A 15,771-nucleotide genomic window follows, 5' to 3' on the forward strand; every position below is an offset into this window, starting at 1 on the left:
GGACAAAACCAAAAGATACGTGCTCAATTTGAATACCAGCACTGTGGTCAAATGTTAACAAGAAGTTTCTCAGAGAATGCTACTTAACGCTGGAATGCACTGCATTTCACTGTCTAAAGGGATCGCAACTTTCAATTAAAAAATATATATATAAACTATTCATGTCCTTGAATATGAACAAGCTGAGTTTCTCGAACGCCATATTACATCCTGCTTTCTTAGCCTCTCATTATCTTTACATGGCTGATGACGCTCTTCATAGTTATTGGAAACATTCTAACCTGGAATGACAGCATATACACACGTAAGCACAGAAACTGCAAAAAGCCAAGGCCGCAGATGTGAGCGGGTGAGCGCGGCAGTACCTCGGAGGGGCGCATCATCACGACTGCCGTCCAAAACCTCTAAGAAGTCTCGAGTACATGTTGTGCTGCTTTCAAGTCCAAAGTGGCTAAAGGAGAGGGTGATATGATTGACTGAAAGGGAAAAAGAGAAGACTCTTTAATAACGTTCTGGCAAACAAAACATACAGGGAATGCTATTTCACCTCTGATCCTTTCTCCTGCTGGCTCTCCAGCAGGGGAGCCATGAATCTGGCAGATGTGCACAGGGGGACGGACGGGGGAGGGGGGTGAAGAGGAGAAGTAACAACCGCTCTGCTAAAAGCTTTCCTTTGAAGAGTAATTGAATCCATGCTTTCGAAAATGTCTGTAGATTCTGAAACGCTGGTACTGGGAAGAGAACCCTTGGAGAAGGGCCCTTGGGTCGGTTTATTTCACGGACGATGGGGAATGCATCCACTGTTGCTGTGTTCCTCACAGAAGTATTTTTCTTAATAGAATAGTTTCCTTAAATTCTGATTCTTTACCTGTGCTTGTAAATAAGACACATTTTCCTCTCCGGCACACGTATCCTAGCATTCTCGGTGTTACTTTAAGGCCAGAACCGGGGAAACGGAAGTTCATTCATTTATAAAGAGAGCTTTGAATTACTTGCAGAAAGGTATGTGCCCGGGTACATTTTCCTTTTGTTTTCTTCCAGGGTCCCAAATCTTCCGAATAGGATCTTTCCCTGTTGCTGTCTTTATACCAGTGACCTCTTTCATCTAAATGCTTTAGAACTGTTTAGAAATTATCCTTAGGTGCAAGACTGTGGAACTCGAGGCAGGGGACTTCTTTACTCAAGGCTAAGTTCCTGGCTACTTTCTTTGCCTAAGGATTACATCACTGACCCCCAGATGACACGCAGGGCAATAAAGATACCCTTCTGTTAATACTTAACATGCCTAGGAAAAATGTTAGAGAATATTTAAGCCAAACTCTTCTTTTTTTCCATTAGCTAATGGGGCCTTATCAGCATAAGTGACTTTCCTCTTATCACACAGGTCATTAATTAGAGAGCGGAGTAAAGCACTTAATGCCATTCCCACATGAAATCATCAATTTTTCCTGAAAACCTCAAGGAAGGGCAGGGCTCACTTGGAACGGGATTCATAACGGCCCTGGGATCACCCTCTTCGCAGTCATTTTGCTTGAGTCCTTAAGAGTCTCTTAACTTTCTCTGTAAAATGTGGACAGTAATCCTTCCGACCAGAGCAGAAAATACGACTCTAGGATTCTAAAAAGAACACGGTGTAAGCACGTGTTAAATGTTTCTTAAGGCCTATGCTGGGATTTTTTAAAATACGTGCATCACAGGAGAGACCAGATTTTGTAATTAACTTCCACCTTGGTTGAAGACCGATATGCTCATAGCACTGCATCTCCAAACTATGAGTTATTAATTTTCCAGTCTATGGTTCTTATTGTTCATTTATTCACTTAGCAACTGCCTTGAGCATCTACTACACTCAAGGCACAGGTGTCAAAAACGATTTATTTATCCACTATTTTTGCTTACCCCCAGTCTCACACGCCTGTCATTTCAACTAGGTTACAGGGTTTTGCTTTGTTTCGTTTCCTTTGCTAGGCCTTGAAATTTAAAAAATAATTAAATGAAGAACAAACAGTAAAAGTTACTTCCTACCAGATTAGGAAACCCTTGTTCTTGTGCACATCAGGAAATGGGGCTCCCAAAAACAGGAGAGGAAGGCCATCAATTGTTACCACCGAGGAGATAAGAACATGAGTCATAGCTGGACTTTCCCACAGCCACCAAGCGTCCTGGATTCTTTTTTATTTTTGCTACTTACACGGAGGCTGGGCTTGAATTATCCAGCTGCAGTTCTGATTGTATGGATAGTTGGCAGGGAACAGGGGAGAGGATATCGTATCGACGGAGTCGGTGAAGATGTAGCCGCCACAGGCTGAGGGACACACAAGCGCACACATATGTCACACACTTTTGAGTTTTGCTGACTCTCCAAAACAATTATTTGAAGAATGAAAGCATAAACGATGTTTCCTTATTTCTAAAAGGCATGTCAAGGAAGTTCTCTGCCAAGAAAGCTACACATAGACCATGAGAAAGTGGCAACATACTCTACATTTATAACAGTATTCTTCAGTTACGGGAAGTGGGGAGTGGCAAAGAACAACAGAGTAAATGGCTGTGAATTGCCTGAATCATTCAACAGAATGCTGGCATTGATTCACTTACTCTGCCCACTTGCAAATTACAGACATAGGGATAATCTCTTTTACGACTGACTTTTTTTTTTTTTTTTTTTGGCGGTACGCGGGCCTCTCACTGTTGTGGCCCCTCCCGCTGCGGAGCACAGGCTCGGGACGCGCAGGCTCAGCGGCCATGGCTCACGGGCCCAGCCGCTCCGCGGCACGTGGGATCTTCCCAGACCGGGGCACGAACCCGTGTCCCCTGCATCGGCAGGCCGACTCCCAACCACTGCGCCACCAGGGAAGCCCCACGACTGACTTCTTTTTTAGGAAAATAAATATTCAGTTGAAGGAGACTTCATAAGGGCGGCTGTGTGTCATCAGGAACTTGCAGAGCCCTGTGGGAGTAGAAGACGGGGGGTGTACAAGGCATCTCATGGCGCAGACAGCACTGAAGGAGGATTTGGGGGTGAGGGAGAGTGGCCCAGGGCAGCCCGAGCAAAGACAGAGGAGGGCACGGGCTGCACCACACACGCTTGGCCGAAGCATGGGGCGCATGAGAAGGGTCAAGCGATGCCGGAAAAAGAGCAGGGCAGATTCTGTGCCTGTGTGGAGAAGCTTGGGCTCCACGCCCTGGTCGGTGTGGAGGCAGGACAGACAATGGAGCACTGAAGGTCAGAATGAGAACTCGCTACTGCACGTTGACTTTGGAGGAATATGGGAGAAGGGCAGGTGAGGCCAGGAGGCTGCTATAGCAGCCCAGAGAAGACCCGCTGGGGACTTCTTTGCTATGAAGCAAAACGTAAGTGATTAATTAAATGAAAAGAAAGAGTGTTAACAAGCTGTTCTTGGGCTTCCCTGGTGGCGCAGTGGTTGGGAGTCTGCCTACCGATGCAGGGGACACGGGTTCGTGCCCTGGTCCGGGAAGATCCCACGTGCCGCAGAGCGGCTGGGCCCGTGAGCCATGGCCGCTGAGCTTGCGCGTCCGGAGCCTGTGCTCCGCAACGGGAGAGGCCACAGCAGTGAGAGGGCCGCGTACCGCAAAAAAAAAAAAAAAAAAAAGCTGTTCTTTCTTTGAAAGAACTTCGCAGTCTTCTTGCTCCAAAGCCTACAGTGCACCTTGGGGAGGCCTCAACCCAGAAACTCTTCCTAGCCAGGGCTCTTTACTGCAGAATCCGGGCAAGCCAAGTCCACTGAAACAGATGAAATGACTAAATAGACCACGCTTGTTTGAAATGACAAGGATCCTCCCAATAAAAATCAAAGGCGTATTAAGGGGACAACAACCCATCCAGCTCTGGGTTCCATCTCTGACAGTGGAATAAAGGGTTAATCTCTAAAATTCCCAGATGAAAGGCAATGGGTGAAAAGGTCTAGTAGGAAGTGGTGCTTTAAGAAAAAAAAAATGGGGAATTTCCTTGCGGTCCAGTGGTTAGGACTCAGCGCTTTCACTGCCGTGGCCTGGGTTCGATGCAGGCCGCATAGCGCGGCCACAAAAAAAAAAAAAAGAAAAGAAAAGAAAAAAGAAATCAATGGAAAACAATACTGATTCTTCAGGTGGAGGGCAACCACTACCTTGAGGGTTAGAACCTGACTTTATATTACAAGAAAGTCTTGTAATTTATAGTAGCGTATCTCTTAGCATAAAACTTTGGATAAATACTAGATAATATATCTGTGAATAAATGAATCTGGATAAACACTTCTTTAATAGTGTCTCTAATATTAAAGGCACTTTTAAGTGTTATTCTGAAAATCTGCTTGAGAGATACAGAGATCCCAAGGAAGTTCACGTCACCTTAGTTAGACAAAGGAAAAGTTAAAAGTATCAACAGTTGGAATCATTGCAAACCACGGTTCCTTTGTTCTACTTAAATTGTCGCATGTTAAGTAGAAAGCTGGGACCGATTTCGGTCTCATTTTACTGCAGCACCAAGAGGGGCACTTAAGAACAGATGGTTTGTGCTTCCGGGAGACCCGCGCGGAACTTGCCTTGTCTGAAGTGAGCGCGGAACCCCCGACTCTGTCTGGAAGGGCCAGACTGAAATCGCAGGAAGAGGCTGTTTCCTGAAGAGGTGAAGGGGTTCCTCAGCTGCTGTCTTCCACACACACTGGCAAGGCGAGGGGCTGCAGAGCTTAAACCATCAAATGCCTACAAAGAAACACAACAGGGAACACAGTGGTTCAGAACTTCAGATCTGCCTGTACAAGGCGCCTGTTCCGTGGAGTACCTGCACATCAGTGACCTAGTAGAAAACACATTTGCTGGAATCCAGTGCTTCATTTTATTGCCTTGTCAGTCAGGTCCATTGGAGTGTCTGAGTCTTTGGTCATTTCTAGGAAAACTAGGGATTTCAGTAGGAGTTTCTGTGCCAGAGAAACTCGCCATTAGATCCCTGGATGTCTTTATAAATGCCATGCCTATCCCTGCTTTCTTCCTCTCCTGACTCCAGGGCTGTTACATCATGGGCCATGCCCACATGTGCTGACACAAGAATGAATATGGAGCAAATACATAAGAAATAATGAGGAGGAATCATTCATTTTCAGAAACCCAGCCTTTGCTGGAACTTTATGCTCTTCATGGGGTCATGGTCAAGAGGAAGAGAAATGGTAGAATTCTTTCAAATGACGTAGTGATGTGAGGCTGATTTAGAAAATTACCTCATTATTTTAAAAAAGATATTGGGCTCTGTGCTGCCTAGTTCTGCGCTGGGACTTAGCTGACCTTCCATATGTGCCAGTGGAACAGAGTTTACATTACAGACCCCCAAAATTGCTGTACTGGTGTGTGAAATTGAAGCTTGCGCACTTTCTTGGGACTTTGTGTGTCTGGTGTGAATCTTTGAATGCTCTTATGTGTAAACTGGGGGGAAATGAGTTCTTCGTCTCTGGACGATAATAGTAATGACAGCAACCGTTCATTAAACGTTTACTATGAGCCAGGAACTGGATTCAGCCTTTCACATATACTATCCAGTTTCCTCCTCCCCAGATTCCCCCCATTTTCAAGAAGAGGATAACGGATGCACAGAGAGCTCACTGATGTGACCAAGACACACAGTTCCTAAGAGGGAGCAGGACATGGTGAACCAGACAGCTAGGTTCTGGAGTCCAGAATTAAACCTTTCATTTTGTCCAATGCAAGATTTCAATGAAGCAAGACAGATGCATCAGCTGGCCAACCGCCAGGGTGGGAGTAAAAGTATGAGGTTAAAATATGACTGCTTCATGCAAAATAAATTGCTATTTGCATTTCATAAGAAAGCCCTGGGAGAAGACAGAAAGTCGGGAACTTAATACAAGGAAGGTACACACAAGTGACTTTAGAATACCTAGTGATTACAATCAGCGTTCTCCTTAGCACGTAAGTGTGACTGGGAGGCTATTCTCAGTTTAATTTACATGAGCACATGAGTCAAACATCAATAGGATTTTTAACTCTCTAATGAGGGGGCGAAAACTTTTACAATAACGAATTTCATATAAACGCTCTGGAGCATCACTTCTTTTTTCTTTTTCTTTGTTTCCCTCAATGTCCTAATCTTTAAATCTATATATCCAATAAAACTTTAAACCTGATTTTCACTCAACATTTAAAGGTTGATTAAACACTAAATGATACATTCTCAACCAATTCAAAATATAGTTTCCCATCTAGTGTGACTGCCTCTTCTGAATACCTTGAATACCTTAAATAGGAGCCAAACCCCCACACACACCATCATTACACAACCTCTTATACTACATACTGCAACCTACTCGCAAGTACTACCACCATTGGTTTAATCCAAGATTTGGTTATCTCTGTACTTGGTTTTAAACTTTCCTAAGGTTATAGCTATAACAACGTAGGATTTCAGTAATGTTATATTAATACTATCTTGCTTTAAAGAATACCCTCTTAGAACATCTGGGGTCCAGGGGTCTGGGGCATATGGCAACTGACCCTTGGTCAAGACTGCTTGTACAAGACTACTTGCTTCTCTCAAGGTGACTGGTTTGTTTGCTTAAAAGAGCATTTCTTAAACTTCAGTGGAACATGGGTTCTATGAGGTTCATAGACATCCCCAACAAAAACAACAAACACCACCCAACGATACACACACATTCAGAGGATTTTTACAAGTCCACGAACTCACAAGGCCAAGACTCCTCTAGTTTCCTTTCTCTCTCTCCAAATTCAGCAGGCTAGGGAGTAAGTAGATACTGTTCCTTCCCTTTCTAAGTTGTCTTTTTCTCTCTGAATGGTTGAAATCCTCTTAAGGCAAAATAAGGAAGGTAGAAAGTGAAGGCGAAAGTCATTCAGAAAGTCACATGAATGAACCATTTCCCTGGAGGTTCTTTAAAAGAACACATCTTCTGGAGGTCTACATGTTTCCAGCCCCTCCTACCCCCGAGATCCTGGAATCACAGGACTCTGGCTGAAATCCATACACCTGGGTCATTACTTCACAAGGAACAGATCCAAGATAGAAGGTTTCCAATGTCCCTAAATCAAAATTATATACCAATGTCACCCTACATTTGGTTAGCATGTTGTAATTTTACAAGCACCAGCGCAAACATCTCTAAAACTAGTCCTCAACAGCGTGTGATGTTTTTCGTTTTTTTAGTGAAGAAAGTGAGACTTCACAAGTGTGCTAGCTATTAAACTATTGTCTCATCCAATGGGAGCTAGTGGCCCAGGATCATGGAGCTACTGAGTAGCAGAACCAGGAACTTAATTCTTCTCTCTCCAAATTCTATATTATATCATGTTACTTCTCTTTACAATGTGTATGATAGTTATTAAGTTATATGTTCCCAATTACCATTTTATGAAAGTGTAAGACCTCACGTTATCAAGGAGACATCTGGGGTCTTTTTTTTTTTAACAGTTTGGAATAGCAGTCCTTTTATTTGAGAGTAATATCAAATCAATTTAAGCTTTAATTTATAAAATTATAAGGAATCCAACCTCCACTGAGTTATCAAGCTCCAAGCCCAATATGATTCTCTTTTGCCATAATCCCATATTGAAATGCTGATTTTACCAACAGGTACTTGAAAAGATGCTCAAGACAATTAATCACCAGGAAAATGCAAATCAAAACCAGAATGAGATATCATCCCACACCTGTCAGAATGAAGGTCACCGTCAAAAAGACTACAAATAAGTGTTGGTGATACTGTGGAGAAAAGGGAACCCTGGTGCACTGTGGGTGGGAATGTAAATTGCTACAGCCACTATGGAGGTTCCTTAAAAAACTAAAAATAGAATTACCATATGACCCAGCAATCCCACTACTGGCCATTTACCCTGAGAAAACCATAATTCAAAATGAGTCATGTACCACAGTGTTCATTGCAGCTGTATTTACAATAGCCAGGACATGGAAGCAAGCTAAGTGTCCATCGACAGAAGAATGGATAAAGAAGATGTAGTATATATATACAATGGAATATTACTCGGCCACAAAAAAGAATGAAATCTTGCCACTTGTGACAACATGAACGGATCTAAAGGGTATTGTGGTAAGTCAAATAAGTCAGACAGAAAGACTACTACTACATGATCTCACTTATATGTGGGATCTAAAAAATAAAACAAATGAACAAACATAACAAAACAGAAACAGAGCTATAGATACAGAGAACAAACAGGTGGTTGTCAGAGGGGAGTGGGTGAGGGGAGGAGAGAAATAGGTGAGGGAGATTAAGAGGGACAGACTGCCAGTTACAAGATAAATGAGTCATGGGGGTGAAACACACGGTGTGAGGAACACACTCAGTAATAATGTGGCATTTCTGCATGGTGAGGAAGGGGGTCAAAACGTACAAACCTCCCGTTACGAGATGACTAAGAGCCAGGGGTGCAATGCATAACATGATAAACAGATTCAACACTGCTGTCTGTTATACAGGGAAGTTGCTAAGAAAGTTGTCGATCCCAAGAGCTCTCAGCAAAGGGACAAATACGCTTCCTATTTCTTCTCTTTCGTGTCTATATCGGATGATGGGTGTTCACTAAACTTACTGGGGTCATCACTTCACGCTGTACGTAGGTCACATCATTATGCTGTACACCTCACCTTACACAGTGCTGTGTGTTAATTATATCTCAATAAACCTGGAAGAAAATTAACTTGATGTAAAATTTGCAAAAAAAAAAAAATTATAAGGAAAAAACTGCAGGGAAGAAAATAGGAGAAACCTTGTTGCTATTTTTTTAAATTCGAAAGTCATAAAAATTATCAGTATGCATTTCCTTTACTTCCATTTAGTTCCCAAGGCAGAGCTAGCAAATTCTATTATTACTGGCTATACACATAACATATTCACGTAGCTTATAGATATATAAGCCTTATGGAAGTCTACTGCCAAGAGTTTCCCGGGCCTGGGAATTGATTTTCTGATCTGTTGCTTAGGTGGTAAAAAGAGAAATATACAAAACAAACAAACAAACAAACACTGCACATTGCCACTAACTCATTTCTAGATAACTCCAGTAAAATAAAACGTTGAAATGGAATCCACAAAAGAAAAAGCAGCCACCCTCCGTGGGAGTTCCAACTACAGGAGCTCTAAAAACAGGCAGATGGAGTTAAGCAGTGATCTAATTTCTTCGCTAAAGTTAATCAGTGTCTTTACAAAGTATTCAGAGTCTGTCAGATTTCCAGATACCAGCACATACGTTAAAAATACCTGAACTTACCTCTATCATACAAAAATAGGAGACTTTTTAAAAGAACAGAACCAGGCACATAACAGACAATAAACGTCTGAGGTACCAATGCGTAAGTATATATCGTGTATAAAGAGTATACGCCCTCTGAGAACAACGGACTAAGGTTGAGGAAAACCCAGAGTTAAGAAAGAAAGCTGCTCCTTGTCTCGTGGATTGGGCAGTACAAACGCACAGCAGGCACGACGGCGGGGAAGAGGTTATTCACCGTGGGAAAGAAGAGGTCAAGTGGAGCTGCTTTCTGCACCCAGAGGGCAGTGGAGGAGGCTCCGATCAAGGTCAGGGGCCAGGCCACACACACAGCACCCAGGTGCCCTCTCACGGGCTGTGAGAGGAGGAGGATGGCGGAAGGTGGGTGGAGGACACCGGACCGACCCCCAAGGCCCAGAGTATCCAGGACACATGACATTACGGTGCCACAGGGGACCCTCTATATACCCTGAGCTGTAGCCACAAGGTACAACTGAGCCAAACATTTATGAACTTTAATACTTGATGCTTTATAATGTTAAGGAGATCTGAGTAAATATCAACCCCTTTTCAAAGCTGACACGTGTCAACTTCAGCACCAAGTGACGGGGAGGCAAACCATTCAAGTGAGAGACCAGCACCCCCTTCCGGATGATGTTTAGAGAGGCCAGTGGCCGGCAATTTGAGAAAATAAAGGAGCCAAGCAAAGGGAACGTTTCGCCTTTCCATATACTTACTGATGATGGAAATATGTATTATTTAACAACATGCATTCTTTTAAAGCAGGTGGCAGAATTCCTTTTAGAGAGAAAAAAACAGAAGGTGTTTATTTAGCAAAACACCCTCGCAGGCTCTCAGAGAACGACTGCCAGGGGAGAGATGCTACGTGACTTACTGTGGACGGGTCTCTCTCCTCTCTGTCCTTCAGCTGCCTAATCTGTAAAACTGGACTGACATGAGAATATCGTTTATACTGTTCGCCAGAATCAAATAAGTTAAAAGGCATAAAGGTACGTCGGGTCGTTTCTGGCACACAGTAAGTACTTAATAGATATTAGCCTCTGCTATTAAAGTGGGATGAAGAGATCACTAAATTGCTGTTTGAGAAATGGATAAAACATCGTAGGGAGGGAATGGGAAAGCTAGGGAGGCAAAGACAAAAAGAGGTCCAAAGATGGGGGTTCATATGGCACGACGGGAGCCTGAGTTGGAGACATAATCCATGAAAACTGCCCAGCTGGGGCGGTGGGGTAGGCACAGGGTGGCAACTTCTGACCTGCCCCCAGTGCGTCATGCCCTGCGTAGCCTCTTCCCTGGAGGGTGGCATGGACCTAACGACCTGCTTCTGATAAACAGGACAAGGTCAGAGGGACGGGTGTCACTGCCATGGCTCGGTTGGGACAGATGGACCCTTGCATCTTGCTGGCAGCCTCTCTTGGTGGCACTCCCCTGCGCCCCGTCCTGCTCACCCTGATGAAGCAGCTGCTGTGCTGTGAGATGTTCTGCAGAGAGGCCGCGTGGCGAGGGGCTGAGGGAGGCCTCTAGCCACAGCCTGCAAAGAACCGAATCCTGCCAACGGCCACGTGGTAAGTCACACCGGGGTTCCTGATCCACAGAAGCTAGAATTATTGTTGTTTTGAGCTATTACGTTTGGGGATACGTTTGTAGGCAGCAACAAATAACCAATCCAGGGGGTGTGAAATGAGGGACTGAGCAAGGAATGCACACTGGAGTTTTTAGGGCAAGGATGTTTAATATCACATTTTAGCTCACCTGCAATATTTAGGCAGTCTACCATATAAAAGAGCCTCACGTGTGTAGTATTTTGGAGAAATAAAGCAAAGAGGTCTAAATCCCAACTTTTTCTTAAAAAGGGGTAGAGAGAAAGGGAACAGCCATAAGAAGCAAGAGATAGAGGCCTTGAAATGTAAACAGTGACAAGAAACGGACATCTGGGTGACCACTCCCCCCCACCTCACTTCTCCACACAAGAGTCCCTGGAAATATTATGGGATGATGGGTTTCCCAGGCCTCTGAGTCTCCTTTCTCTCACCTGAAGCGACGCCCTGTGTCACCTTCCACTGAAGGGACCAAAAGTCATTCATGGAACTTAGTGACTTGGAAATTACTTGAGGTCTAAGGGGTGACTGGCTGTAGTGACGGGGCAGCTGGGGGGTGGGCTGAGTTGTGTACACAAAGGGAAGAAATGGAGACAGAGTGGCATCTCCACTGTCCTTGGAACCGCTGGCCCTCCCAGAGGAGCTGCCGTGGTGACGGTGACCTGCCTGGCGTGAGACGCGCATTCAGCGAATGTGTTACCCTGATGGCGAATGCCATTGTTTTCTTTCCTTGTTCCTTCCTTAGTTCTTTGGAAAGTAAAGCTATCACAACGTGTTCAAGAATTCATAAGATCCATTAATGTAGCAGGTTGAGTTGGGGATGACAAAGTATCCGATCTAGTTCAGGAAGAACAGTGATTGCTTAAAAAATCTCTGTGTTCCTCTCCAAACATTTTCCCTACAACACCAAACCCGGCTTCACAGCACAGCTTCAAAAATGTCCAAAAAGTGGAGCCTAAGTGGATGTCAACACTCACACTCGTCTCAAACCACACTGTTCATGGCCTCTCAGTACTCAGCCTTCACTGACAGGCTACGTACGGGATTCGGCCCATCTGACATTTTCCATCTGACCGACTAAGGCCCAAAGGAGAGCACAGTGATCTTAGGTTCAGAACACCTGGGAAGCACAGGTATCTCGTGATCAGAACACCTGGAAGCACTCTGAGAGTCAGAACACCTAGACTCCAGCCCTGGATCCATCTGGGATACTTGTTTGTTCCTGTACTTCAGAAGCTTCTGGTTATGAGTTTCATTGTCTTAAAGATGGGGGTAGATAATATGAAGGTAAGTTTCTCCTGTTTCATGATAGGAATGCTCACGCACACATTTTTTACTGGAATTTGGCAACACAGGAAATGTAAAAGCTAGCTCTTTCACTTCCGGGCGTCTACCCGAGACAAACTCTTGCATGATTGCATTCAGAAATGTGGACAAGAACGTTCCTTGCTGAGGGGTTGCCATAGTACAGTATCAGAAGCAACTGAAATGTGCACTAACAGGACATGGGTACGTGACTCATGGGATGCTGATCAAGTGGAATCTTGTATGGTGGCAAAAAGAACGCATTAGATCTGAATGCACCACAGTGTAGAAAAACGTTCAAAACAGATGGTTGGATGAAAAGAGTGGATGGAAGAATATGTGTTATGTTGTATTATATTCATCAGATAAATAAATTATACATCATAATTTATTTACTTGATGAACATAATACATTTACTTGATGTACATAACACAACATAACACATATTTGTAAAACATGCAAAATAACATCACATACTGTATACAGATGCACACATACAATGAAAACGTACCAAAATAGCCATGGGAATTGTAAACACAATTTCTCATAAATTGGTTTCCTCTGGGCCAGGGGCTGGGAACGGAACAGTGTGGGCTACACGTGGGGCCTCAAAAGGAACGCATTTCTTTTGGGGGAAAAAAAACAAAGAACTTGAAGCAAATATGGCCAAATATTGAGATTTAGCAAGTAGGATGTTTTTGTTCATGCTATACTTTACATGCGTTGTGTAGTGGATACTTTTCTGTAGACTTAAACTATTTCATAATAGAGTTTTCAATTAGAAAAAGAGAATCTATATAAAGGAAATAATGGGAAATGTAGACTAAGATTTACATATAAATATGCTCTTCAGAGCATTATTATAATAAGAAAAGAAAAGAAGTAATCTAAGTGATCAATGAAAAGCTAGTGGTTAACTCAATTCTACGGTGTCCATGTAACTGATAATAGGGCCAAAGAAACTCTTCTTAAGAAGCAGCATATTAAATAAGCTAAGTGGGGCTTCCCTGGTGGCGCAGTGGTTGGGAGTCCGCCTGCCGATGCAGGGGACATGGGTTCGTGCCCCGGTCCGGGAAGATCCCACATGCCACCGAGTGGCTGGGCCCGTGAGCCACGGCCGCTGCGCCTGTGCGTCCGGAGCCTGTGCTCCGCAACGGGAGAGGCCACAACAGTGAGAGGCCCGCGTACCGCAAAAAAAAAAATAAGCTAAGTGAAAAAAGGCAGGATACAAAACTATACGCAGTTTTATATTAACTCTTTGTGTATGTGTGTGTAAGTGTGCGTGTGTGTGTTTCGGTAGGAAACGAGCCAAGATGTTAATAGTTTGTCTCTGTATTGCAATATTATGGATGCCATTCTTATTTTTTCTTTTCTGTATTTTAGAAACTTAGTATGAGGAGCATATAAAAATTTAAAATAACATATATATTTAAAGTGCTTAAGTGTTTAGCCAGACGGACATGTAAATGACCCCATACAGAGACAGGAAAATATGCTACTCATGTAACTGTACTGCAGTATCTAAGCCAGGTAGATACTCACGCCATTTAATCTAGCCTTTCGCTGCCTGACGGAATGTATCAAGGATATGGCTTCTGTTTTAAGATTTCCAAAACACGTGTTAGTTGGCTAATACGTACAACTGTAGGCCAGCCCTCTCTCCGAGCTCTAGGCTCAGCTATCTGACTGCATTCCAGTCAACGTCTCAAACTGAAATCATCGCCCCTTCCCCCTAATTCCTCCTGCACCTTCATTTTTTTTTTTTTTTTTGCGGTACGCGGGCCTCTCACTGTTGTGGCCTCTCCCATTGCGGAGCACAGGCTCCGGACGCGCAGGCTCAGCGGCCACGGCTCACGGGCCCAGCCGCTCCGCGGCATGTGGGATCTTCCCGGACCGGGGCATGAACCCGTGTCCCCTGCATCGGCAGGCGGACTCTCAACCACTGCGCCACCAGGGAAGCCCCAGCTTCATTTCTTGCCTCAGTAAATGCCAGAGTATGTACCCAATTGCCAAGCCTTTTTAGATCCCTCCCTTATCCCCCTGTGGAATGGATCCTTATGTTCTGTTAACTCTTCCTCCGACGTGTCTCTTGCACCCCTTGCCTCCACCTGCCCGGCAGTGTCTTGCTGTGGGACTTCATGCTGTCTTGCCTAGGTCACTAAAGGAGCCTAAAATTTCCCCTGCCTGAATTTGTGCCCCCCTTTAATTCAGTCTCCAAACAACTACCCCTGAGCAAGGAGCTTTCTAAAATGTAAAATCCAATACAAAAGGAAGGTGGAGTGTCCCGATCCATTTAAAAACTGTACTGAATAAAGACGAGAAATCACGGATGCCTTGCTTAGAACCAAGAAGAGTGGCTGATAGGGGTGCGGCGAGTAGCCCCTCCCCCAGGATCAAAGCCCTGGTGATGGAGTGACTCACGGTCCCCTCGCTGAAACACTCATCACTCACAGGCCAAAGCACATGATGAAGGGGGAAAACGAACATTAGCTTCCTCAGTAATGTTTGCATTTTCATTTCTAGAAACTGGAATATATTCCCTCAGATCGTTGGCAAGTAGGAGGTGGGAAAATATTCCTACTGTCTTCTTCTTTTACTAAGTTTCATCTTGCTCAGGGAGAAAATAAACCAACTATATGTGTGGGTTAAAATTAGTATAAACTGGAGTAAGAAGAAAGCATTTCAATTCAAAAGCAAAACACACAGCATGTTTTATATTCCCCAAAGTATGCCAATGCTTCACCTTAACTTCAGAGCTAAGCTTTCCATGCAAACAAATTATAAACGTATATGAATTTGCTTTTCTTTTCATTTTCTGCACTACCACTTTTTTCCTTCTTAACTCACTTGTGAATCTTCTAGAAGGTATCAAAATAAGCCACTTCTGAAGTGAAAAGAATGTAACGAGATGATATGGTGAAGAGTGTGTGAAAATTTTTCTAATATATTATTTAAGATTAAAAAAATACTTTAAGATAAAATAAGCCTGTTCACAAACTAATCATGATAGCAATGAACTAAGGATTATGGATCCAGGTCTGTGTACCTAAGGTTCACAATTTTCAAAAAGATAAGTTTAGACCTTTAACATAGTATAGTAGCAATAGAAGCAGTAATAGAAACACCAGGAGCAGCAGCTAACACTTATCTGTACCAGACACTGTGATTAATGCTTCAAGCATATTTTTTAAAATTCCATCTTTCTCTTTTTTTTTTAACATCTTTATTGAAGTACGATTGCTTTACAATGGTGTGTTAGTTTCTGCTGTATAACAAAGTGAATCAGCTATACATATACATATATCCCCATATCCCTTCCCTCTTGCGTCTCCCTCCCACCCTCCCTATCCCACCCCTCTGGGTGGTCACAAAGCACCGAGCTGATCTCCCTGCGCTATGTGGCTGCTTCCCACTATCTATTTTACATTTGGTAGTGTATATATGTCCATGCCACTCTCTCACTTCGTCCCAGCTCACCGTTCCCCCTCCCCATATCCGCAAGTCCATTCTCTAGTAGGTCTGTGTCTCTATTCCTGTCTTACCCCTAGGTTCTTCATGACATTTTTTTTTCTTAAATTCCAGATATATGTCTTAGCA

At 43.6% G+C, this 15,771-nt stretch overlaps 1 protein-coding gene across 1 annotated transcript in view; it reads right to left on the bottom strand.

Annotated features, from left to right (window-relative positions):
- CUBN (cubilin) overlaps window positions 1-15,771 on the bottom strand; it is a 263,719-nt gene that overhangs the window by 120,211 nt on the left and 127,737 nt on the right. Inside the window, exons 32-34 of the mRNA XM_065870957.1 lie at window positions 4,545-4,704; window positions 2,192-2,305; window positions 366-476 (exon numbers count right to left, since the gene is read on the bottom strand). Of these exons, the coding sequence (XP_065727029.1) occupies window positions 366-476; window positions 2,192-2,305; window positions 4,545-4,704 (385 nt within the window). The remainder of the gene's footprint in view (window positions 1-365; window positions 477-2,191; window positions 2,306-4,544; window positions 4,705-15,771) is intronic.

This window comes from Phocoena phocoena, chromosome 2, assembly GCF_963924675.1.
Source record: "Phocoena phocoena chromosome 2, mPhoPho1.1, whole genome shotgun sequence".
NCBI lineage: Eukaryota > Metazoa > Chordata > Mammalia > Artiodactyla > Phocoenidae > Phocoena > Phocoena phocoena.